Source organism: Triplophysa dalaica, chromosome 17, assembly GCF_015846415.1.
Source record: "Triplophysa dalaica isolate WHDGS20190420 chromosome 17, ASM1584641v1, whole genome shotgun sequence".
In the NCBI taxonomy this organism is placed as follows: domain Eukaryota; kingdom Metazoa; phylum Chordata; class Actinopteri; order Cypriniformes; family Nemacheilidae; genus Triplophysa; species Triplophysa dalaica.
In genome coordinates this window covers 21,837,889-21,864,879 of record NC_079558.1, presented here as the reverse complement: position 1 = coordinate 21,864,879, position 26,991 = coordinate 21,837,889, and the positions used below count along the sequence as shown (strand labels likewise).

At 37.0% G+C, this 26,991-nt stretch overlaps 1 protein-coding gene across 1 annotated transcript in view; it reads left to right on the top strand.

Moving 5' to 3' along the window:
- LOC130438692 (calcium-activated potassium channel subunit alpha-1-like) overlaps positions 1-26,991 on the top strand; it is a 45,420-nt gene that overhangs the window by 11,773 nt on the left and 6,656 nt on the right. Inside the window, exons 2-3 of the mRNA XM_056770773.1 lie at positions 14,562-14,720; positions 24,030-24,091. Of these exons, the coding sequence (XP_056626751.1) occupies positions 14,562-14,720; positions 24,030-24,091 (221 nt within the window). The remainder of the gene's footprint in view (positions 1-14,561; positions 14,721-24,029; positions 24,092-26,991) is intronic.

Below are 26,991 nucleotides of genomic sequence, written 5' to 3'. Positions count from 1 at the left end.
TGCTGCACGAAGCTCCTGTTCCACCACATCCCAAAGATGCTCTATTGGGTTGAGATCTGGTGACTGTGGGGGCCATTTTAGTACAGTGAACTCATTGTCATGTTCAAGAAACCAATTTGAAATGATTGGAGCTTTGTGACACGGTGCATTATCCTGCTGGAAGTATTCATCAGAGGATGGGTACATGGTGGTCATAAAGGGATGGACATGGTCAGAAACAATGCTCAGGTAGGCCGTGGCATTTAAACGATGCCCAGTTGACACTAAGGGGCCTAAAGTGTGCCAAGAAAACATCTCCCACACCATTACACCACCACCATAATTACATTAATGAGAAATAGAACAGGTGTTCATAATAATCCTTTAGGTGAGTGTATATTATACACTGTGAGCAAATAAAGAGTTGTATGAAAATCACGGTTATTTTGCTCAAAGTTTAATCATGATTAATTAACAAAATTCTGTTCAGAACTTTGGTTTTTAATGTCACTTCAGCATGATTATTAGGCATATACTTGACAGCCAATGAACATGTATTAATCTGCCGCCATTGAACTTCTTCAACACCGTATTTCAAAGCACGCCATCAATCATCTCAACACTCCAAAATGAACATTTACTGACCTTTGGAATGAAACCTTGCAACTCCATTTTTTTAAATTATATAAATAATTTTTATTGATCCCCCTTCATGTTTGTCCGTGGGTTTTCTGGGAAAAAAGTACTAAAATATTCACAAGTGCAGTGAAGAAAGTGATTTTTCATTTCCTCTAAAGTGGCAGTTTGAAAGATACAAGCTTTGCGATGATTTTCAGAGCTTATCCGGAGTTGTGTGCGTGCTTTTTAAACATTAATTTCTCAACGAGTATGCTCAGTTAATTGTGGGAAGCGTAAATCGTCATCAGGATTAAAATACGATTAATGGCGCAGCCCTATAAAGAGTAAATGCAATTTCTATGCAATGTCTTGTATAAGTATTTTGATTTGAGAAAAAACTGTAAAACAGTTGTGAATCATGCATAAAAAAATCATAATTTTCATGTGAAGATTATACATATAATTACTCGTGCAGATAAACACATAAAATCACAACAGTTAGTCTAGTGCCGATGATGTTTGTGTTGTTCTGGTTGTGTATCGTGCTGAAATGTGTTGTGTGTCTGATCTACAACAGCAGTGAAGAGACGGCATTAAATCAGACACATCACTCCTCATAAACAAATACAGTAAACAGTCAGCCAGAGGATTGAGAAACACCAGACAGAACAGGAAGTCTTCAGCTTTTTTATATGATGGAGTGAAGCGAAAGGTATAATCAGTGAAATGATGAAAAATGAATAAAACAATGTACGGGAGGAGGAGAAATGTGTAATTCAGCAGCACGAGGAACAAAGTGCCCAAAATCATTCTGCGTTTGTGAGGCGTCAGTGATCTGGTGCGAGAGAGACCCCTCCATGTGCCAACAAAACACAGAGCGGTTATCAGATAGGGAATCAAACACACTACAGCGAATCGGAAAGCTAGGAAATGCAGATTAGGTGGATCTATGTCTGCACACATGAGAGGCACAAACCAGATGATGAGAGAAATCAAACAGGAGGATTTCAGCGAGCGGTGAGTTTTGTACCAGTGAGGATGACAAACCAGAAGATATCGTTCGAAAGCGATAGACGCCATGAAATACACGCTCACAATCACAGAATAAAAAAATACACCCTTCCACAATGTCATATCAAAAGTGCTTGTTGTGTAGATCATCTGACACACAGTCTGTACGAGATCTGATAGAATCAAATGAATCAAATACACAGAAGCAGCTCGATTGGACCCGATGAGAAAACACAACGCATAGAGAGTCAAGAGCATGATGGGAACCTCCACGGTGGAAACTATCCAGATAAACACCGACCGTGCAAATCTCAGCTTTTCATCTTCGATCTGTGAAGCGTTGGTGCTGCTGTTGTCTTGTGTCATGATGTCAAACTCTTGACCGTCTGCGCTGAAATAATAAAAAGTCCCTCATCAGTTTAACACAAATACGCACTCATGTCTCACTGATGCTTTCGCTGTGAAAGATGTTGCTTAGCAACAATGTTGTCTACTCATCAGAAAAGAACATGAAATAGAGTGGTTCACATGCATGACTAATATAAGGACACACATGATGACGTCGTCTGATGGATGGATGATATCAAGAGTATAGTGTTAGTACCGGCAGGTCACGTCAGTCACGCTTGCATCAGATGATCCTCCTCTACCTTTAGAAATACGTTTTAAATCAGTATCAGAAGTTTTTCATCATCAACTTTCAAGTGATTGGTCTTGCGAACTTACAAAATTCATACCTCATAAAAGATGGCTGTGAAAGATCTGAATGCAGATTCTTTCTTCATTGTTATTTTTTTTTCTTATAAATATAAATGTTAAAATTGAAAAATAATATATCAAGAGTTTGGTATGGAGTTTATTCAGACCCCAAACTCACATGCATGAAAATCACATGCGCGATTTAAGCGTGCAGAACAGTTCCACAAGCGTAAACACAACCTCGAGCACATTTGTGCTCCGTGTGCAAAAACACAGAACGCGAGCAGAGGCTTTGACAAGCGCGAGCGTAATTCTCTCTATGCTCCGATCCTTTAAATGGTCACTTTTAACATGAGTTTTGGGTCTGAATAATTTTTTATTGTGCATTCCGATTAATATAATAACTTCCAAAAAATACAGCTACTAACACAATAAAACGCATTAAAACATGATAACAATATAAAAAACATGATTTTTGTGTTATCTCATTTTCTGAACAAACCCTTCACATTATTAACAGTTTGTTTTCTCCGTAGGACACACGCACGCTTTATTTCTCAGCTACCCATGTGCACATACAGCATAGAACATGTTCATCCAAAAACATACAGATAATTATTTTGAATAAAAATGATGAAGGAAATCGTGTCGGTGTTTATCATTTTTAAGATGACAGTACCCTCATACAGAGACTGAAACAAAAACAATAAAAAGTATAGAAGATCCAAAATGTTAAAATTGACAACAAGTAAATGTGTTTAAACAAGATAAATTTTATTTAAACTAAAATCTGATTGTGAGGGTTAAAAGATTCTCACGTCTCATTCTCACAGACAGACAGACAGAGAGACGGATGTGATGATGATAATGTTACCTGGAGTCAGATGGTGGTGCAGATGTTGTTCAGCAGTAGATGATATTGTTGTGTATCGACGTCAGGATTTTACTCATCTGAGACTCACAGTGTGAATGAATTGAGTCTCTCAGTGAATGACACAAAACAAACAGTTTAGTCTAATTCATGACAAACAATGACAAGATGTCTCACAACTTAACAATCCTCAAAGTTCACATGATGTAACCAGATCATGATGCAGTGGATGATGTCGTTTATGAATAAAGAGTTCAGATGAACACACAAACATACATTTAACAATTACATTTGATGTCATCCATGCTTTTATCGACACAGAAGAGACGATTAGGTGCCTTCTACAATCTATAAAGTTTAGATGATGTTACCTGGAGTCAGATGATGATGCAGATGTTGTTCAGCAGTAGATGATGTTGTTTATGGGCTGTTCGTGTTTCTTTTATAGTCTGAATGTGCTCAACAAACGTCACATTAAGTGGAGATAGAGTGATTCTGATATAAAACCTCAAAACTGCATTAAACATCATTATCATCATTAAGAATTAACAATCATAAAACAAAAATGAGGAGTAAAAGGTTTTTAATGTGTTTCTGTGTTTTTATAAACCATCTCCTCTATTAACATTTCCAGCGTTTCTTCATTTGGCACATAATCTTGTTATTACTTTCATGATCACTTTCATCCATTAGTTTATAGTCTTTAACCGCAGGATCCATGTTAGAAATCTTCCAGTAAAACGAGTGGATCAATAATCGCTAAAAACTGATGAGCGAACAGAATTGATGGTTCAGGTGATGTCAGGTTTAAAGAGTTTGAAGACTGTCAATGTTACATTTAATAACAGGACACTTGTGATGGCGGCCCACTGGCTCCATAACTTTGAATCTCATTGTTTGTCATGTGTCTTGAGACTGTGTTGTGATGAAACATGTATGAAGACAAGTCACTAGACATGAATCAGAGGGATTGATGTGGAGCCGGTGTAATGAACTGACCTTCACATATAAAACTCAACACAGATGATTTTCTTGTAGTTTTGTTTTTCTTCAGGGGACGTTAAACCCAACAGAGTCACATGGATGACTTTCATGATGGATTGATGAGCTTTTGGTGCTTTACAACAGCCGAAAAAGAGTCTTAATGTGTCACAAAGGGATTTTTGTGAAATATGAAAGTCATGCCACAATGTAAAAAACACAACTCAAAAAAAGCTTAAACAACTTTTTTTCTTGTGTTGGTTGAGCAAAAGTCCATGAACAAGTTCACAGAACTTCTTTTAATTAGTTCATTCATCGTAATCAAACATTTTCCTCAAAATCTTAATGCTTTGCAAGTTTTACAAAAAATTGTTACGTCAATGTACAATGAAAAACAATATAGCAAGAGTTTGAAGGTTCCCAAGATGCACTGCAGCATGTTCAATTCTGTGTTCTTATTTGTTTTTCTTTTAAAGATTAGTGTTAGTTCTTGCTGGCATAATTTATGCTTAAATATTGTTGTTACTGTTAATCGTCTGTGGTGTTTAGAGTTTTTTTTTGATTGTTATGAGGTTTGTGTGTTCAACGTTGAGGTGTATGAATGACACAACGCCAAAAGCGGTATAAAAGTACTCCACTCAAGCTGTTGAAACAGAAATTCATGTTCAGCCGACAAAAAATATTTTGTTATGTTGTTCATTAGGTAAACTTGACTATGTTGTGACAACAAATGACTTAAACATCATTTTCTGTACCGCTCAAGAAAACAAATAATCCTAAATTATCTCAATTAATTACGTTTTGTATCTCCAATTAGTTGTTTTAAGTCAGTACAATTTATTTTTCAAAAAGTTAAGACAACAAGAGAAAGCAAGGGGAATTACGTACTACGATTTTTTTACAGTGCATATTTGCAGCGCCTCATATCAATCATAGCAAAACCACTTCAAGAATCTGTCAAAAATTACAATAAAATAGAACATTTTGGATCAATTATTAGACCTGACATGAACTCTTCCATAACGTTTGTTTGCAAAGCTTAAACTGTGCTAAAAAACATATTTTTCGAGGCGTCACGAGTGAATCCGCCCCAGAGAATCATCAGTCTATATTGATTGACGATTGGCTCTTTTTACCGGTAGGCGGGACTTATCGAGCGTTGCCTTCCATCCCCATTCATTGTAATGACAGTCTTGTTCAAGATTTATTATCTTACATGGAGAAGTACAGTATGTACATTGATTAAACTTCATTCAGCGTGTATGATATTATGTTGAGTTTATACAGTATTGTATTATTACTCACCCACATCAGAGCTCAGAGAGACATTTATTTCAGGTTTTTCAAGTGTCAAGTATCCAATAAAATTGAGTTTGAGTTTTTTTTGCTGTGTGAAGGCAGTCAGAGAGTGAATGTAGAATAGTTTTGGTCTAACTGTGTGTTCCCACCACACGCCGCGTTTCGGGCATTTGATTCGCGTAATGTGTGATTCGTGCGAACTGCGCAAGTTGAAAAATTTGAACTTTGGCGAAAATTTGCGCCGCGTTAACCAATCAGGAGCTTGCTCTTGTAGTGAAGTGATTATGACGTAGTGAGCGGAGGCAGAAATCTGAAACAACAATGAAGGACAAAATCATCGTCGCTGTATGTGGATACCTCGAGCTGTAGATACATCTTATGTATACATCATGTTTATTTTATAGTCTGAATGAGCTCAACAAACATCACTTCAAAATGGCTGTGATTCTGATATAAAACCTCAAAACTGCATTAAACAACATCCTCATCATCTCTCTGTAGTGCAGATAAAACCATACAAACAATCATCACACAAACACACACATTAACATTAAGAACAAGATTTGAGAAAGAATCAATGCAGTCAGTCGTGAATGAGCATTTGTGTGTTAAAGATGCTTATTTCCACTTCACAAGACTTTATTTGTAATCTGTCTACCTTTTTGCTCTTAAAGAATGATGATGTCTTTGGTGATGAGTTATTATTGTTTTGATTTAAGTTTTATTAATATTTTAAATGAGCTTTTATCTTAGACTTTTTGTTTTTTTGTTAATTCCCGTTGTTTTTTGTCATTTGTCATTTTATTATTTATTGGTTTATTTTTGATGTTTCTATATAAGATTAATACATTTTTGTACATAATACAGTCTATTTTGAGATATTTTAGTATTTGTTTATTTTTATAATTTTACAGCTTTAAACTTACTTCAGTTTATTTTTGAGGCAACTTTTACATTTTTCCTTGAGTTAACTTTTTCCCCCCAAAATTAAGGTCAATATTTAATTTGATTTTAATGAGCAGGAACATTTTCATTGTAGTAGACTAAAATAACCTTGGTAAAGAATACTTTGATGTTTACTGTAGCACAAAAAGTAAACAAGAATCCTCTGTACATTAAGAATCATAAAACAGAAATGAGGAGTAAAGGTTTATTGTGCTTCTGAGGGTTTTGACTCCAGACACAATTATATTAACATTGTGTACAATAAATCAACGGTTTGTGTTGTTCTTCATTTCCTTTCACTTATCAGCCGCGTTTGTTCATTTTGCACAAGATCTCGTTTTTATTTTCACTCTCGTGCATGAATAGAGGTTTTGAGCATCTGTTTGTGTGATGACAGAGCAGTCAGATGTGAATCAGATCAGATCTGTGTCCTAGAGTCTGTTTCCATCCGCTCGTGCTCACGTGCACAAACAAAAGAGCTTCTGTCCAACAGAAACATATTAACCGCTGACCCGCCGGATGACTTACAATCATCAGACGGATCCGTGACGCAGGCTTAGATAAATGAATGAGGCCGGAGCTGGTCTGATCTGGGATCAGATTCAGTTTATATGAGATAAAGCACTGGAGTGATTTCACTCTCTGTATATATTTACTTGCAGTTTATTGTGTGTGTGTGTGTGTGTGTGCGCATGTTTGTGTGTTCAATGTGTTATTGTTTTTGGGAGGATGGGGTCTGTCTGCACATTGTCTGGGATGCGGATAAAGGCTCTCTCTCTCTCTCTCTCTCTCTCACACACACACACACAGTCCCATTAGCTGAGCACCATTAAGAAGGAGGTCAACGCCAAATCTACTTTCACAATCCCTCCCTTCCGCTCTCTTTCTCTCTCTCTCTCTCTCTCTCTTTCTCTCTATGAGTGTGTTGTGATTGTCAAAACATTTGATGATTTCATTACTTCTAATTTTAGGTTAAATTATGAGCACAGACCATACAAAGTTGTGGGATTTATTGTTCAATTTAACTATTTGCATTAAACTATTTAAAAATAATTGTTATTTTATTTTAATCACAACCTATAAACACCCTTTTAAAGCCACACGGCCCTTGAGGATGATTTAATATTTCTTTCTTTTTTTATTTAGTGTATTAACTTGATAACAACATTTACAATATGCACACACAATTATTCTTAACCTTTTCCTGAATAAAACACTGAATTGACAGATAACTATAAATGACATGAATCATGCAAATTACATATATTTAATCTGAGTCAGCATTTTGTCGTTTGCATCACTGAATACTGTCGGATGTTCAATATTTCTAAACAGTTGTCAAATATTGAATGTTTTTAGTCAATTACAGTTTGCCGTGTGTTGCACAGCACTTTTTCAACTTAAAACCGAAGCGTCTTGCTGAACTACAGATAAAGACGTAACAGCAGCTCCGTTTTCTCTGATTTGATTGGTCACTGCTCGGCTCTGTAACCAGTAACTCCCGTCATCTGATTGGCCACCTAACTTATTTTGATATTGCAATGTTGCGTTTAGTCAGTTATTTCACACATTTTGAAAAAATAGTGTGTAGGGCCCTACATGAGAAAATGGATGTGTGTCATGAGTTTATAAAAAAAAGCAGTAATTTCATGTGCTCTTAGGGGCCCCCTAGTGGCGGGGAGAGCCTAAGCAGTCGCTTAGTTCGCTTATAGGGAGGCCTGGTGTGACTCCCTGTGAGATTATGACTCCCATGTTTAGGATTAGGTGTGGGCTTTAGAGATAGGGACCAATCACAAAGCAGCATCCTCAGGGAATGAACCAATCAGAAGTAGGGGAGGCAAAATCCAACGGGGAGTGGAAATTCGGTACAACTCCGGCACTGCTTGCGTCCCAATTTTATGTAATTTTACACAAAATAGTCCTGACTTCATATGTGTGTTTGTGAAGCCCACATGAAAAATACTATAGTATACTGTAGATTATACTATAGTAAACTTTGTCATGGTAAACATTGAAGCATATTGAAGTATACTAGAGTATTTCTTTCTTGATTTGTGAGATTATGCTATGTCTTCAGAAATCATATGGATCAGTTTGAATAATGAATGTCTGGCACTTTCTGTTCATTTAGTAAATGGCTGAAAGTCCGTCTGTGAGATGTGATTTATGGATTATTATTCACACTCTGATGGATATGAATTCAAGGCAGCCAAGAGTTGAGATGGAGAAATGCGTTCCAGAGAGTCGTAACTTCACATTCGTCTTTAGGAAGTGTGGCCATTAAAGGAACACTTGTCAGAATAACCTGCATTCATAAATGAGCTCCCCCGTCAGGCTGATAAATAACACCACTTTAGTTTTAGTGTGAATGAATGTGATTTCACCAAATGAAACCTTCCTCATCTTATTTTAGCTTCTCCAGATGCAGCGTTTTTGAAGTGTTCGGATGATGTGAGTGCATGAATAAGAGTCGGGTACGCGAACGGTCAGACAGAGAAGGAAAAACACGCTTTAGTGTTAACCACAGTACACTTCCTAGATTCTGTAAATATATTGTGTTTATGAACTTTGTCAAAGTAAATAATAAAGTACACTAGTGTATGTACTGCAGTTTATCAATTTCCTAAACAGGATTTTTCCTTGCTCAAGGTGGAGGAGGTGCAACATGCGTGTAGGCGTACTGTCCCTTTAAGTGGCTTAACAAAACACAAGTTCTAAACATTTGATGAAAATGAAAACTAATAAGTTGTATCAAATATTAATTGTATTCAAAGAAAAAGATACGCTTTTAAGCCTTTTCAAATAACTTTTTAGGCCATAATTAACCAGTCTTACTAAACGAACAAAGTTCATTCACATCCTACGTTCTCTTGTGGTTCATTGAGCTTTGAATGATTCACTGATCTCCTACATTCTGTTTAAATTCAGTCATTTGTTTGCGAGTTGATCTGATCGCAATGTGTGTTCATACTGGCGACCTTTTGTCCGCCATAAAACAATTCCGACCGGGTTTGATTTTCAACATTTTTCGCATCCGTAGCAAGAGAGGCGTTTTGACTATTCAGAGACACCGTACAAACCAGCGCCAAATATGAAAGACGCATAGGAACATTTCAGAGTGTGCAAAGACCTTAAAACTTGCCTTGAGTATAAAACAATTTGGTTATTTAAAACTTTCATGCCATGCATATGTACGATATTCTGTTCATTTCAATTTATTGTGCAGCCAAAGTTCGGATGAAAGTGAAATACTGGACGAGTAGATAAGAGAGAGATTGATGGCTTTCATTTTTGGAGGACGTGTTGTGGCTGTAGTTTCTCATTAAAGACGGATCCGCTCGCTTTGATTCATGAATTAATTGGATGGAGGGATCTCTGCCATCACTGCTGGCCATTTCTCTTTCAACTTTGCCATCTTTTAAATCAAATATTTATAGAGAACGAGCGTTTCTGCACAAGAGCATTAGGTGCCGGACAGAAGCTCAGTGTGTTCAGTCATCTCTTCTTCTTCTTGTGTCAAGTCAAGTTTATTTACGTATATTGCGCTTTTTCGACTTTTTACAGCTGTACATGAAACATATTAACTACGAGTTCCATCTGGAATAGACATCAGTGTACAGTACAGCATATAAAATACTGTACATCATCAGACACACATATGGACCGAAGTTAACGTCCTTTCTGAGTTTGGTTAAATAATTTATTTTAAATTGAATTCATATTGATTTTCATTTATAAAGTGATATTTATTGGATGTGAATTATATTAAATTCTATTAAAACAGTTATTGACTCTTTGCGGAGGTCTACAGGAAGTTACGTTTGGGCCACAAAACGTATGTTTATTTTGTCATGTTTTGTGTGAACAAACACACAGACTGATGTAGGAAGATATAGATTTTATTGCTCTCCCTACTTACTGTTTCTCTGTCTCATCAGGTTTCTCTCTGTCTTTTATCCTCTATCACTCACTCACTCACTCACTCACTCTTTCACTCGCTGATTCACTCAATCATTCTTTCTTTCTTTCCTTCTTTCTTTCTTTCATTCTTTCTCTCTCTCTCTCTCTCTCTCTCTCTCTCTCTCGCTCGCTCACTCACTCACTGATTCACTCTTTCTTTTTTCTTTCTTTCCTTCTTTCTTTCTTTCTTTCTTTTTTCTCTCTCTTGCTCTAACAATCTTTCTTTCTCTCCTTCACTCACTGATTCACTCACTGATTCGATCACTGATTCACTCAGTCATTCTTTCCTTCTTTCATTCTTTCTCTCACTCGTTCACTCTTTCTTTCGCTCAGTCATTCTTTCCTTCTTTCTCTCACTTGTTCAGTCTTTCTTTCACTCAGTCATTCTTTCCTTCTTTCCTTCTTTCTCTCACTCGTTCACTCTTTCTTTCGCTCACTCCTTCTTTCTTTCTTTCTTTCTTTCTTTCCTTCTTTCTCTCTCTCGAACACTCACTCACTCACTCACTCTTTCTAATGGTGCTGACTACACAAACAGAGAGTTCTTTAATATTCATTTATATCTTTAATATGAGGCGTCGGCTGAGACCTTGAGTCTGACGTCTGTAGTATTAACAGTGATTTGTGTGTGTATGTTATTTATATTCTAGGAGACGAACTGTGTTTCTCAGTAATTGCTTCGACAAACATTTACAGTTGAGTAATGTGAAGTGTGTTTACTGTCAGCGTCTCACCCACTTTACTGCTTTCACTTTTCTTCAAACAACTTCAGTGGATTTTTCTTCCTTCTTTGGCTGTGTCTGCTGAACTATTTGTAAATCGCTTTCGTGTGTTTTATCAGCAGTTGTAATTTATCACACGTAAGCACTCTCAGATCGTCTGTGTGAAACATCAAAACTTGAGTTTCTCATTTGCCGCAGTATGTGTGTGATTTATCAGTCAGGTCGACCCGAACCCGAGCAGAGACGACACTTGTGTGATGGAAACTTTCTGCTGTTCCTTAAGACTCGTAAAAACATCATAAAATATCTGCAGCGATGCAGCGATGGTAAAAATGTGTGTGTGTGTGTGTGTGTGTATTGATTCGACAAACCCGTTGTGTCGAAGCTGTATCCTTTCTTCTTTCTTCTTCAGAACACAGCAGAAGATATTTTAAGGAATGTTGATCATCGAAACCTCTATATTAAAAAACTCCACTGACTTCCAATGTATGAACACAAAACCACTGAGACATTTCTCAAAATATCTTCTTTTGTGTTCCAGTGAAGAAAGACTCACATACAGGTTTACAACCACGACAGGGGCGTAGCAGCCATTTTAAAGTGTGGGGGGGCAGCTGTCAGGTGATGTGACCCTCAATGGCCAAATAAATTATGCACATAATGTACATGTTCATATAATTAATAATATATAGACTACCAGTTGACATTTTAGAGCACCCTATTTGCAATCTTGGGAAAATTCCATGATAGCAAATAGCCTACCATAGTAAACACTATTTTATTATTTAGCATATAACACATTTTATTGAACAATTTTAACATAACATGAATAATATACATATATGATTGAATCACACTGAAGGGGTGTATTTCGTGATATCAGCCGGCCGTTTGTACATTATTCAGCTTATTACACGGCTACTCACCACATATGAAAAAAAACTGGATATGAAATGTGAATTTGAAATAATTTATAAGCTTATTTTTAACGAATGGCGACCTTCTGCAAGGAAAAGCCGTTTAGTTTCGGGTGTAAGGTAAGAAACATTGTTCAAACGTCACGAACAGGCAAATTGGTTTGATCATTTGTTAATATAATGTCATATATGTTATTAAAAGAGATATTTATAATTCATTTTTGTGTAACATTAAAATGATTTGCACCATCCGAGTTACAGGGTGTTATTAGTGTTGAGCGGTTATTATTTGAAAATAACAACCCTTGGAATGTTGCCACTGGCCAATCAGAGTCAAGCATTCAAATTAGCCGTGTAATAATGGGACATAACAAATACTTGCAGTGTATGTTTGAGAACAGGACATAATCGTCCTCTGCTTATTCAGGGGTATAAAAAGGCTAAGAAATCACAACCGCAAATCCCATCCATAGATTTGAAGCTCTTGGCAGACCCGCCCGAGAGATGATTCGGCTTGTGATTGGCTGAATGTTACTTCACTCAAAGATAATTAAAAAACCAGAGAACACGGACTGAAATGTAGGCGGTGGGTCCAGAATAGTGCGGGGAACAGAATCACCTGTTCCTAAAAGCAACTACGCTGCAAATGCAATATTAAAGAAAGAAGATGTGATTTTGAGATCTTCTTCCGTTGGTATGATTTGTTGCAGATTTTTTTGATGTGAGGTCATTACGCGGTCTCTTTGTTTTGTCAAGCGTCTGTTCTGAGGTCAGTGTCGACAGGTGCTGTTCTGCAGCGGCCATCTGACACCACATCAGACACACAGACACGTGCCGTTCCTCTTGCATGCTTATCATTATTCTGAGGTTCAGTGTTTGGTTTTGTGCTTATTACAGAAAGAAAATGAAAAATTATTTCTGTGATTTCTTAGAATAAATGGAGAATAAATGGAAAGTCTTGCTAAAGTCTCATCTGCATTTCAAATGTTTCTCTTTCTGAGAAAATGAGTCAGAAACTAGACAAATGGGTCTGTCGTGAGAGTTTGAGAAGAAATGTCAATGTGTCAAACTGAGCTCAGATTTGTCTCGTCTGCGATCAATAATTGAGACTTAAACAAAACGAAGAATGCAATCAAATATCTCGAGTTATGAAGGAAAAAAAAGCTGGGTTGTCATAATGTCAATGAATTTCAGGTTGTGATGTTACAGTCGCTCTTCAGTCCTCTCTGACGTCAGGTCAAGGGTCACCGGCCCTCTGCGTCAGGGTCACGTGAAGTGCGATTTGACAGACGGGTCATTTCAGGGGTGTGTGGTTGTATTTTCTGGATGCTGTGTTCCGGTAGGTCGACGCTGACGTGTGTGTGTGTGTATTTCAGCGTGACATGTACGATGCTTCGCTTGTGTTACGTGTCTCACATATGTGGCATTCTCTGGCCTGCGGTATAACGCCGATACCTGACGCTGGTACACAGATCCTGATTTAGACACACAGCACAATTTAACAATCCATACGTATACTGTAGTGTGTGTTTAAATGTTGAGAAGCAGGTGAAAGTTGTGTGTTTGCATTGTTTAATAAATTGCTATAATAAATAAAATAAATATAATATATAATTATAATAATATAAATTATAAAATTTAAATAATATAGTTATTCAGTTTATTTTTTAATGGACACCAGAGACAGTACACTGCAAAAACTGACTTTCTTACTTAGTATTTTTGTCTTGTTTTCCACTACAAGTGTCTACAAATTCTTGAATCAAGAAGAATTAGTACAAACACTTTCCTTGACGCATGTATGTATAATGCATTATAAAAGTCGTTTTAAAGGATTGAATGCACCTTTTAATGCATTGTAATGTCTTATAAATAATTGTTATTACAGTTAATGCATTATAACACTTAGCAATTCATTGTTACGCTACACATTTTAAATTGGTTATAATTCTTTACAACTACATATAATGCATTACACCACACATTATGAAGAATTATAATGCATTTTACCATTTAATAACTTTTTATAATGCAATATTCATGCTTCAAGGAAAGTGTGACCGAAACATTTTCTTGATGAGCAAAATTAGCTAAGAAAATAAGTCTTGTTGTTAAGTCTTGTAATATTACATTTCAGTGAATTTGTGCTTAAAATATTTAAAAAATCTGCCAATGGGTTAAGAAAAATGATCTTGAATTTCGTGACTAAGAAAAATGTAAACTTTAATTCCAGATTACTTTTCTTACCCCATTGGCAGATTTTGTTGCTTGTCTTTAGCACAAATTCACAGAAATTTCATCTTTCATTCTTAAGTCATATTGCTCATCAAGAAAATGCATCTTGATTGTAGAATTTGCAGACATTTCTACTGGAAAACAAGACAAAAAGACTGAAGAAGTAAATCATTTTTTTCAGTGTTGAAAGAGAAAGCTCTCAACAGATTAATGACGTTCATTGTGTGTTTCATTCATACTGATGTTGTGATGTTTCATGTTTGTTCTGGCAGGATGATGATGCTAATGTCTCTCTCTCTCTCTCTCTCTCTCTCTGTGTGTCTGCAGGACGTGCAGCGAGTGTGTAATCCAGCCGTCATCGGTGATGGTGGGATTAAAGGAGGAGGGGATGCGGTGGTGGCGCCCAGCGAGGTGGGCTGGATGACCTCGGTGAAGGACTGGGCGGGGGTCATGATCTCTGCTCAGACGCTCACTGGACGCGTGCTGGTGAGTTTACATGTTTGCGTGTCACATGTCCAGCGTGGGTGGAGAGTGGGGTTGTTATGTATTTTCTATTTTCTAAAGGATTCAGATGAGAGAAAACACAGCGTGTTATCTGTGTGGCGGTCCTGGTGTTGTTAAGTGTCAGGCAACAGGATTGGTCAGCCGGGGCTTAGCAAAGCATCTGGTTTAAGTTTCACCAACCTTACGAATTAGCATTCATGAAGTTCACATAACACAGAAACAGTATTTATGTCGGACAGAGTGAGTCATGTGAATCATTTGATTCAGTGAGTTGAATGCTTGAGACAAATGACTCCTGGGTTTTTCTGTGAAGAACACAGTTTGACTGGTTTATTAAAAAAATGAAACATTTGTTTCACACACAGACACACACACACAATTTTGGTCACCACGGTGACACGAGTCCCCATGTGTTGGTGGGCATTCAGGTTTAGGTCCACACACACACACACAGACTCACAGTTCTGTGTATCATAGAGAGTGTATCATATGTCAGTAGCAGTGTAATGTATATCACACACACACACACATGCACCTTGAGCTGCAGTGTTTACACACACATGAATGTTTTCAAACATACATCATGAATTATTCATACTGTATACTGTGAGACATTCAGATATCTATTCTTTTATCAGACGTTTAAAATGTGGTTTGTCTACTTAATGTCTGTTTAATTCCCTACAGAACACCAGAGTGTAGTACTTTAATTACACAATCCTTATTTCTATGTTTACTGTGTCTTTATGGTCACGGTTAAATATATTTACTGTAGGAAAATCATATTTTTTCTGTATATGTGTCTGTTTGTATGAGATATGAGTCTGTGTTTGTGTGTGTTTTTTTTGTAAGTCTGTTTGTGCTTGTGTGTGTGTGTGTGCGCGTGTTTGTCTGACTGTACAAGCTAATTTATGAGTCACTTCCTCTCTAGATTACAAGGATGGCTCTTTATATTTGTAGTTTAGTAAGACGGTCTGTTACCATGACAGCAGTTAACTTCCTCCTGCAGGTGTGTGAGTGTGTGTGTGTCATGTCAGGTTGTTGAGTTGGGTCGAATACAACCTCTTGTATCTCCACACACACACGCACGCACGTGCACACACACACACACACACACGCACACACTTTTTAACACATTTGGCAGACAGAATTTAAAATATAATAAATGAAATGAATGATGTATGTGAATTCTGTAGCATATGTGACAGATGAGCGCTGATGATGAGAATAATACATCAACTACAGTCATTAAACCAGCTTTAAGCGCATGAATTAATAAAACCTTTTCCAGAAATATCCCTCGACATCTCTCAGAGAAAGAAGATAAAGAGGAAGAGGAAACGCATCATCACTGTGAACCCTCATAGCTTCTGTCACAGCTAATACACCTTTAATGAAAGAGATTCAATTACATCTGAGCTCAGGGCTCACTTTATCACACATAACTCTCTCTCTCTCTTTTTCTCTCTTTCTCTCTTTCTCTCTCTCTCTCTCTCTCTCTGTGTGCGTGTGCTATGTGTGTTTTATAAAGCAATAATGAACGTGTGGACGGCTGTAGTCAATGTAAAAGATGTTTGTGGCCAATCAGAAACATTCTCTGGCTGTCAATATTTTTTCTTGTGCGTGTGATTGTTTGTAAGTTACATGGAAGGTTAGTTTTTATATGTGTATGTATGTGTGTGTATTTGTATGCGTGTGTGTGTATGTGTGTCTGTGTGTGTGCATCCGTGTGTGTGTGCAACTTATATTGAGAAATTTGAGATTTTTTCTTTTTCTAAAAGTCATCAGATGCAGAGTTGTAGACTAAATGTAAAGTTTGGTCGCTTGCAGTGAAATCTTGGTCTGAAATGTTCCGATATCACACATGAAACACGGCTGTTATCTTGTGGGTCAGTGTGTTAGTTTCAGTAGGTGTGTGTGTTGGCTGCGGTGAACATTTTGTTTGTTGTGAATTGACAGAGTTGGTTTGTCTACACTAAACATGCTGCTGTAAGATGTTTCACAAAAGCCTTTGATTTCAGTAGAAATGTAAACATGAGCTGTTGAAAGATGTCACGGGAACAAAAAATGTTTAAAGTTCTGTCTAAGAGCTCATTATAGAAGTGTGAATGGAAGTGTGTGTTTGTGTGTGTGTGTGTGTGCTTGTGTGTGCTCATGCGTGTGTGCTCGTGCATGTGTGAGTCCTGGTTGTGCGTCGGTGTTTTTGACCTGTATTGCTAAGAAAGAATTAGGAAATCAAATGTGATATCTGGAAATTACAGTTAAAGTAATCTGATGACCACCTTTACATCATATTTTATAGGGGTGGGAATCTTTTGGCACCTCACAATTCGATTCATATTGATTCTTGAAATCACGGTTCAATTAAAAACCGATTTGCTATTCAAAAAACTTGCTTACAGTTTTGCAAACAAAAATACTTCATCTCTGAGGTTCTCGATTGGTATTAATAATATTTTTGTATTATCTTTTGTCTGGTGTTGTCAGGATACGGTCAGTGGAACAAAGAGTTTGTTGTGATGTTGAATGGACCTGGACTGATACAGAGTTTTTGTTTAGATATAAAATACTGTTTGTGTTACTGTAATATATTGTAGTGAGATGTGATGTAATGTCAGAAATCATGAATGTCCAGGTCCCAGGTCATTTCTCATCCCCACAATCAATTTAAATAAATAAATATCAATTGGGAGGGGAATTTGACGGGAAATCATATTTAAATAATTTTCCTTTTTTTTTAATCTCTTGATTTCGCAGTGAAATTTGACCTGGAGATGTTTGTGTGAGATTTAGAAAGAGATGTGGCTTCTCTAGTTACGTCTCTGCAGGGACAGACTCACTGTCCTGTTTCAGGAGCACTCACACAGACCCACACACAAGCACATACATGCACGCACAAACACAAACACAAACACACACACACAGACCCACGCACGCACGCACACACCCACACACATACACACACAAACGCACGCACGCAAGCAAGCACATACATACACGTACGCGCACACGTACACACACACACGTACACATGCGCGCGCACTCACACACACACATGGACTGAGTCTGATCTGATCTAGGTTCAGTGAGTAGTTCTGGAACAGTCTTTTCTTTTTATGTCATTTCATGTTTGTATGTGAGTTTTGTGTTTTTACTGTACACATGTACACATAATTGTTTTCCGATAATAAAAACTGATAATTCTTTAACATTGGAAGTCTATAACCGATACATTGGCCGATATAAAGTATTTATATATTCATATAAAATTCCCAAGAAGAGTCAAAAGGCAAACAGTGGACAACTGCTTTTATTTGAAAACATTGACTGCAGAACACAAGGTCACCATTAGTTCTCTTTTCCTCCCTTTAAAACATGTACCAAGCCTTCTTAACACTTGTTAACAGTTCTTTAACCTTCCGATTGTTCTAGGATACTTTTTATTTAATATACAAATGATAGACGTTCTTCCAGAGCAACCCAGAAAAATGTTCTCACCCAATGTCCACGAGTCTAAGAGGTGTCAAGACAGGTTCCTATGTTTTACACTTATGTTTACACACCACATCAACAATGTTCTGCTAATAGCAGTATGTGAATGATCAGGACAGAAAGTAAGTACTGTACTGGATTTTAACTGAGAAGCGTGCAGCTTAAGAAGTTTAACCAGAGGAGATGTGTAATGAGGAAGGCGGGACGAGAGCTGTGAGGCGGGGCCGGTGGTGTGAGTGATAGTGGGAATCAGCTGTGTGCACAACGGTCCTGCATCTCTCACGGAGGAGATCGGGAGCATGAGAGGTCGACCGTGAGGTGGCTGCTGGCCTTTTACTTCCCTGTTATAGTTTGTTTATTTTGATTCAAATGTGTTTGAATGTTTGCCGGTTCCCACCTCCTTGATGATTATTGGCTATAATAAAGTGATTGGTTTTATGATTTATCTTGCTCTCTTCGTCGTGGATGTTTGCTCGGTGGCTTTTGGTCGGGGTCACTGAGTGCAGCTATGACACGTCAGAGGGGATCTGGTCCTCCCGGTTGAGTCTGGTTTCTCCCGAGTTATTTTTCCTCCATTAATCAATCATTGGAGTTTGGGTTACTCGTCACAGCAGGGCAGTGTTGGCTTGCTCAACGGGAGACTGCATTTATTTATTTATTTATTAATTAGATATTATTTATTAGAATGATCTTACTCGTTCTATAAACACCATGCACTGTGCTGTGTTTAACCTTTTCTGTGTTTTTCTGTTTTTCTTATTTGCTCCTGTAAAGCTGCCTTCGCTATATAAAAAACTTGAATTGAATTGAATAAATTCGCCTAAAGTTTATTATCGGTCGATACGATATCATTAAAAATGACCATTTAAGGGCTGATACCGATATGGACGATAACTCATTGTGCATCCCTAGTTTTAATATGTTAGGACATTATTACACACAATATGAAGGCAATCATTTGATATTTTACGCACTTTACAGGTTATATGATGTCTGGCTACAGCTTTTGTTATTGGGATGTTTGTAAGCCTCAGATAACTTCAGAATTAACATCATTATTCTGTGGGATTAGTTTGTCTGCTTCATTTTTTCAAAATACATGTTTAAACAGGGTTGTCCTGGCTCAAACTGAGGCGGAGGTGATGCCATCAGGATCTTGTACACACATGTAGGCTTACCGTACCATTAGGTGGCTTATCCAAAGTAACTTTGACATATTAAAGGTTCTAATAAAATTTGATGTAAGAAAAGCATGCTTAGATAAACTTAACTTTGCTCTGTACACTGTAGCAGGCTTTGTGAGACATGTTTTTATTGCTCTTATGCTTTTTGTTGTCAATAAAACATCAAAGCCTGGTCATATTTTTCTTAAATGCAACACTTAATATACTGTATTAACAAGATACGCATCTTCTCTCAGCACAATATGTGCAATATTTCCAATATATATTGTTGTAAATGTCTTGGATTTGATATCCTAAAATTTTATTCTTTGCGATATGTAATTATCCACAGAAGTTTAGTTTATACATATGATCCAAACATAAAAAATGTATTGCGAGAATGACATTGAAATGTATATTAGTGATAAGAAGAAGATGATGATGGCGATGATCTTCTGTGTCATTTATAATTCATAACTATAACTGACACCAGCATTGCTAATGGTCTCCATCACACTTCATCAGACCTGTGACATTTCTCGCTCTTTGCCTCCGTCTCTCATGTACTGAATGTGAGGATGATGATGATGAAGAGCTGGTTAAATAATTGACTAACCTGCTGTAAACACCCCTCTCTCTGGGTCTCTCCTCCATCTCTTGTTGACAGATGATGAGAGGTAAGAGGAGGTTGAGGTTTCCTGCTGTGTGTCTTTATCTGCTTTATTCAGCCCATTAAACTCGGTGACATTTACGACAGAGAGGAGTGTTAAACATCTGCTGCCCGTCATCATTGTGGCGTTAATGAGCTCAACCTTTATTAGTTAAAGAACAGCTTACAGTCCGGTCACGCACAGACGCTGATCTTCTCACACTCTCAGTCTGCCCTAACTGACACAAACACACAACATGTTTACATGATGGAGAGATTTGTGCTGAAGTTTTATTTTTGATTTATGATATTCTGTTTGTCTGTGTTTCTGTGTCTATTTGAGTTTGTCTGTGTAAGTCTGTCTTTACGTGTGTGTCTGGCTGTCTTTGCGTCTGTGTTTTTGTGTGCGTTTTCCTATGTGTGTCTTTATGTTTGTTTATGTGTGGGTGTGTTTGTTTGTTTCTGTGTGCACATGCACATGTCTTTGTGCGTGTGTTTCAGAGCTTTTATTGTGTGTCTGTATCTGTTTGTGTATGTGTTTTGTGCGCACGTGTGTGTGTGTGTCTGTTTCTGTGTGCGTTTAGAGTATGTGTGTGTGTCTATGATTGTGTGCGCATGAGTAAGTGTACGTGCACTTGTGTGTTTGTATATGTGTGTGTATCTGTATCTGTGTTCATGTGTGTGTTTGTTTATGTTTGTGTGTGTGTGTGTGACCTTGGACTTGTGTATGTGTGTGTGTCTGTGTTCATGTGTGTGTATGCTTCTTTATGCGTGTGTTTGTTTATATGTGTGTGTGTGTCTGTCTGTATGTGTGTATATGTGAGTGTCTTTCTGTGTGTTTTTTCTATGCGTGTCTATTTCTATATGTGCATTTCTTTGTGTATGTTTGTGTGTAGTGTGCATGAAAGTGTTACACAGGTGTGTGTGTTCTCTATACTGCAGGAGTGTAAAGTTGTTAAGCGTTTTATCTCACTTACACACTTTGAGGGTTTCCATAGTGCTGACCTCTGACCTCTGAATGTCTTATCAGCTCATATTATAACTGTGGGTCATTGTGTAATCTCCAGCTGCTGCTACACACTGACAATACACACACATTAGCACCTCTGATTTTTACTGATGTTTGCTCTGTTGCCAAAAACATGATGTCACTTCCTGAGGAAAAGGAAGTGACGTCGACACATACTGTGATAAGAGACACATAATGTGTCCTTGTGTGTAGCAGAAATCAGTCTCTTCAGTAGAGAGTTGATGAAATGACCTCTGACCTGTGATGTTACTCTAGCTTTAGTAAACACTTTGACTCGGCCGTGTGACACCGGCTCACATCCGATCCTCTTCCACGCTTGTCACATACACACGCGTGTCTTAGGTAACCAACAGCGATTAGAAATCAAAGAGGCTTTCTGTTTCACACACACAGATTACATCTCAAACAACACACAAAACTCCTGCATCAAACATCACCGCAATTGTTGGATTAGCAATATTTTACTGTAGATTTTATAGAAACATGTGAGAGTGTGATTGTTGAAACACATCTGGAGTCTGGAGGTGTAAATGAATGTAGACTGTAGAGGTGAAATCATCTGGATTTGAGTCAATGTGATGAGAAATGTTTGAGTTCATATTGAGATCTTCAATAATATTGAGTTTTGATCGCAGACGAGACAAATCTGAGCTCAGTTTGACACATTGTTGACATCTCTTCTGAAACTCTATTGAGAAATTTCTGACTCTTGTTCTCAGGAGTAATATCAGAGACGCAAAGGAGACGTTTCTTAAATTGAAATATAAATCATATCCAGAGGTCTTTCATCGGTTGTTTGTCTGTGATTCTGTCAGTTTGTTGTTGTGTCAGACGGTGAGCTCAAGCGTCTGCTCCCCCTGCTGGTGGAATGAGGCTGAATGCCACTCATTGCCATGGAAACAGATGTGTCAAAGCATGACCACGCATGAATCAGACAGCAGGACAGAAAGAGGAGAATCAGACCTGGGTTGGAAGGTTTTAAAGCGGGACGGACGTGTGTGCGAGTGGCCATGAAAAACAAATGCATGTGATTTCTCACGTCGAGTTTATCGGAGGTTTACAGACAATACCACGGAAAATAATCAAGCTGCTCATTTAAAATGCATGAGAGAGAGGAGGAGAGAGAGAGAGAGAGAGAGAGGAGGAGAGAGAGAGAGAGAGAGAGAGAGGAGGAGAGAGAGAGAGAGAGGAGGAGAGAGAGAGAGAGAGAGAGAGATGGATAGAGAGAGTGACCTTCGTTCAGTGGCGGAAAAATGGGGTATGCACGGGTAAAAGGGACGGGTGCTGTGGCTTTACCTTACTTCAGATATAAATACATTTATGTGGTTTTGAAAAATATAAATCAATTATTATTCAGCATTATATTATTGAAATTGATGATTTAAGCACGATTAACACCAACCTTTCTGATCCAGAATGAATAGAATAATTGTAAAGCTCAGGTGTAGAGTGGACAGGAAGTGAAGTTGGAGAAAGAAGGGCGTGGGTTCGGGAAAGGACCACGAGACTGGAATCGAAATCGGGTCGCCCCGATGAATTTTTTTATTTTTAGAAAACTTATAAATAATAAAAAAATATAATGAAAAAGTAATTCTCTTATAATGAAAAAACTAAATTACTTTTGTCTACCATTTTAAATGAGTTCATTAAATATATATTTTATTTAAGTTATTATGTCAACCCATCACTCTTTGACAGTCAAATGGATCGAGCAAAGAAACTTTCCAAAGCGCAGAAAAGAACATTCAAATTAAAAACAAGTATTGACGAGTAAAAACATAGTCCAAGTGATAAATATCGATTATCATTTCATCTCTGTAAATATTTAAGTTATTTAATGTCAGGCCTGTGTACTTCATATAACGTAACGTGAGCAGATGCGTCTTCTGCAAACAGCCCAAAACAGTTGAGACAGTGTGCGCCTGGACAGTGAAACAGCGCAATGATTGCACGATGACAGAGACATGAGCGCAAAAGAATGCTTTTTTTAAGCTAAAGCTTCAAAATTCCCGCGATGCCGCTCAGTTTTTTTTGCCATAACTAATGTTGCATATTCGCATTAATGATCATTTGAACACTTTGATCTGTTTTTTTGCTGTGTTTCTCTCATAAATGAATCCGTCTTTTGAACGAGTCATTCATCCGGACATTTGAATGAATCAGCTGTTTTGAACGAGTTGGTTAAATGATTCAGTGACACAAAAATACTGGCGCCAACTTCTGGCCGTTTTAGTCACATTGAAAGTAAACCGAACCTTTTCCTATAAAAGCGTTAATATAAATGTAATTTGTGGCACATTGATTTAATTATTTCCATTGTTATACATTTTTTATTTAGTAGTTACTACAGTAAATGTTTTTTAAAATTACCAGACACTAATGGTTTTAACTCTCACCACAGTAAATATTAAAGTAATGTATACTACAGTATTTGCTTAAACTTATCCTATTACTACAGTTAATACTACACATATTGTAGTGTGCAGTATAATACAGTCCACTAATTATTCATTAAAATCTTTGTATTTAGGAATTTGGTCTATTTTGTAGATATTTTTAACATAACAGCATCGCAATACTTCGTGGTATCTTGATATTTCATAAGGTATAGTATTATAAGATATGTTTATGGTGAAAGTGTCAGTAGTTGGGTTGTGAATGATGTTTGTTTTATTTTGGGGCGCGACGTCTCTTTAAAGCTGTGCGTCAGATCTGATGGTTACTCCTGTTTAGACACAATCTCATTCCTGTCCAAATCTCATCAGGGTCTGTCGATTAAAATGGGTCTCTGTCAGCGGGACACGAGACGCACTAATGAGAAAAATGTCCCGGTTCAGTCTCACAAACACACGGCTCACTGTGTTTATAACCACGCTTCATTCTTCTTCAAAACTTTTGAGTTTTTTAAATTGTAGTTAATCTGACGTTCAGTTGTATTTGTTTGTTGTGTTTTTCAGGTGGTGCTTGTGTTTGCTCTGAGCATCGGCGCTCTCGTCATTTACTTCATTGACTCTTCTGAGTGAGTAAATACAGCATTTCTTTATTATTAATATACAGCCGCCGAAAACTTGAAGAGATCTTTTCTACTGTTCATTTAACCATCATTTCTAGATCTACTGTTGCAGTTTTATTACAGTGTTTGTTTAATTTCAACCAAATCAAACCTCAGGACTGATTTAAAGTCATCCAACAGCAATGTCAAAGACTGACAGTATGACAAGACACATGAAAAAAGTTATCTCATAAAAAATGACAGAAATATGACCGTTATTTTGCTTGAAAGTGAATCTGAACTTGTTTTCTTTGCCGTATCTGACGTTTGAAAACAAACACAGCATCTTTTCTGTTATTTTCACCTGTTTCTCCGGTATTCATTTTGCTCCAAAAAAGTCCGATTTTTATGTGAAATTTGGGAGAAATATTGTTAGTAATTCACAGATTAAAAACAAAAACGACCATTTTATCTAAACGCATACCGATGGTAAATTGAGAAAAACTAATAAATCATTTTGAAATCCTCTCTTAATTTCTCGCACAGCAGTTGTGTGGTCTCTGAAACAGGTGGAAATAATGATTCATCATCTCTTGTTAAATGAAATGCCGTCTGTCATCATCATTTCACAAAATGCTACATAAGATGAATATTTTTAACAACACGATCTGGTACGCCTGTATGAATTACGTCTCTTAATAGTTAGAAATAGTAGTAAGAAACAAAGCAAACACAAAATATTCCTTTTGCTGTATTATTGTAGTGAATAAATAATTTTATAGTAAGTAGCAGGTTAATATAAACACACCGATACGGCAAAGTGAGTGTGTTTTATTCATTTGTAAATGGAAACGTGAATGGGTCTTAACACGGAGACAAGGGTAAAATACACGGCTAAATGGAGACCGGGGTGGAAACATTTGACCCGTAGGGTGTGAGATACACAGAGAGAGAGGTGAGAGCGTCTGAACACATTTTGTTTAAAGTGTCATGACATCACACACATGAGTGAGCTCATAAGGGTGGAAAACGTGTTTATGCTTACGGCCTGAGAGAGACACAAACATCTCTATATGACTGAAGAACCTGCGCATGTTTAGATATGAAGAATTTGCTTCCCAAAGAGATTTTATTTTTTCAAAAATCTTGTTTTTTACTTTTTCTTATGTTTTATTGTGTTAATCAGCTGTATTTTATGGCATAAATCGAAACAAACCAACTGCAGTTTGATTGATATTAATTGGAATGCACAATATAAAAACATGAATTTAGAAAATGTTATTTAAAGTTATCTCGTTTTGGAACCAAAATCTTCAAATTATGCTCCAATAAACACTGGTTGTTTATGTGCTCGCTCCATGTTTATTTTGTCCAAAACATGTATGCATGTCAAATTTTATGTAAGATGTACAGAACTATTAAAGTGTCCAGAAGGCCAAAGTCTGAAAGAAATTGTTAAATTCCCTGTGATGCAGTAATGAGGAAAAGGACGGACTTCCCGTCTCAACACGTCTGTATGGAGCCAGACGGCGTTTGTGTGTGTGTCTGTGTGTGTGTGTGTCTAATGCTGTTCAGGAAGTTCTGCTCTGTAGATATGAAACAACTGAAAAATTAGTCATGACGATATTTATTTCTACAAGCAACTGGAACTATTTCTGATCTCAAATAACATGAGATTGGGTTGATGTTATTGAGTTTTATGATAATGAGGTTTTAAAATGTGTTTATTTCTGTTACGATAGAATATAATGCAGAAATCAACTGCCTATATAAAAAAACTATAGTATACTACAATATTTACTATAGTACACAGCAGCAAAACTCTGTACCTTACTGCACTATAGTATTTTTATAGTATGCTTGAGTGTTTAACACCGATTATCTATTTACTTTAATTAATACTTCCGAAAAATTTTGTGTACTAGACTATATGGCTCCAATGTTTACTATAGTACACTGCGGCAAAATTCTGCACTTTACTGCACTGAAGTATTTTTATACTATACTCGAGTATTTAAAGAGTTTATTTCCAAAAAGAGGTGACTTCGTTTTTTGTTTGTTTTATTGTGTTAGATAGCTGTATTTTTTTGTTATAATGGCTTAAATCAAAACAAACCAACTGCAGTTTGATTGAAATTAATGATTGATTGAAAAAACATGATTTAGTTAATTAGTTATCTCTTTTTGGAAATAAACTCTTCATTTACACCGTTTATCTATTTACTTTAGTTAAAACTCCCGAATGCTATAGTGTCCTAGACTACATAGCTCCAATTTACTGCAGTTTACTATAGTAAAGAGTACAGTATACTATAGTATTTTTGTGTGACGTGACACTGGTGATTGAGTGTAACATCAGCGTGACTCACTGTAATGTGATGCTCAATTGTATGTGTAGTCAACTGAAGTGATGCTCGTCGCTTAAATGCAAACGAATATTCTTGATGAAAGCCAACAAATCTTAGTGTAAATGTGAATACCTAGACAGCTTGTATTACCTGGGGAACAATAAAATGTATTATAAAATACATTTAAAAAAAAACATTTAAAAAATAATAAAATAATAAAATATTAATAATTTTAAAACAGCTGACATATAATTTACCCAGACATGTGAAATATCTTACAGAGACTGATGATGCAATTAAATCACTGTACCGTTAAACCAAGTGATGAAATAAAAGTCATATTCACAACAGTTTATTAATCTCTAGTAAGTGTTGTTAAAGGAGGTCTGTAGTGTGGCCTGTGACCCGACACGTCTCTGGTGTATTACTTACGGTAAACGTCTCTTAATTACAGCGGCGCTTCAGTTTCAGCGTGTTTCTCCGAGCCGCTGGTACAGAACCCAACTACAGACCCTGATCGAGTTTCTCAGTTCAGCAGCTGTTCTCTCTCAGGTCCTGTAATGATGGAGAGCGTCTGTC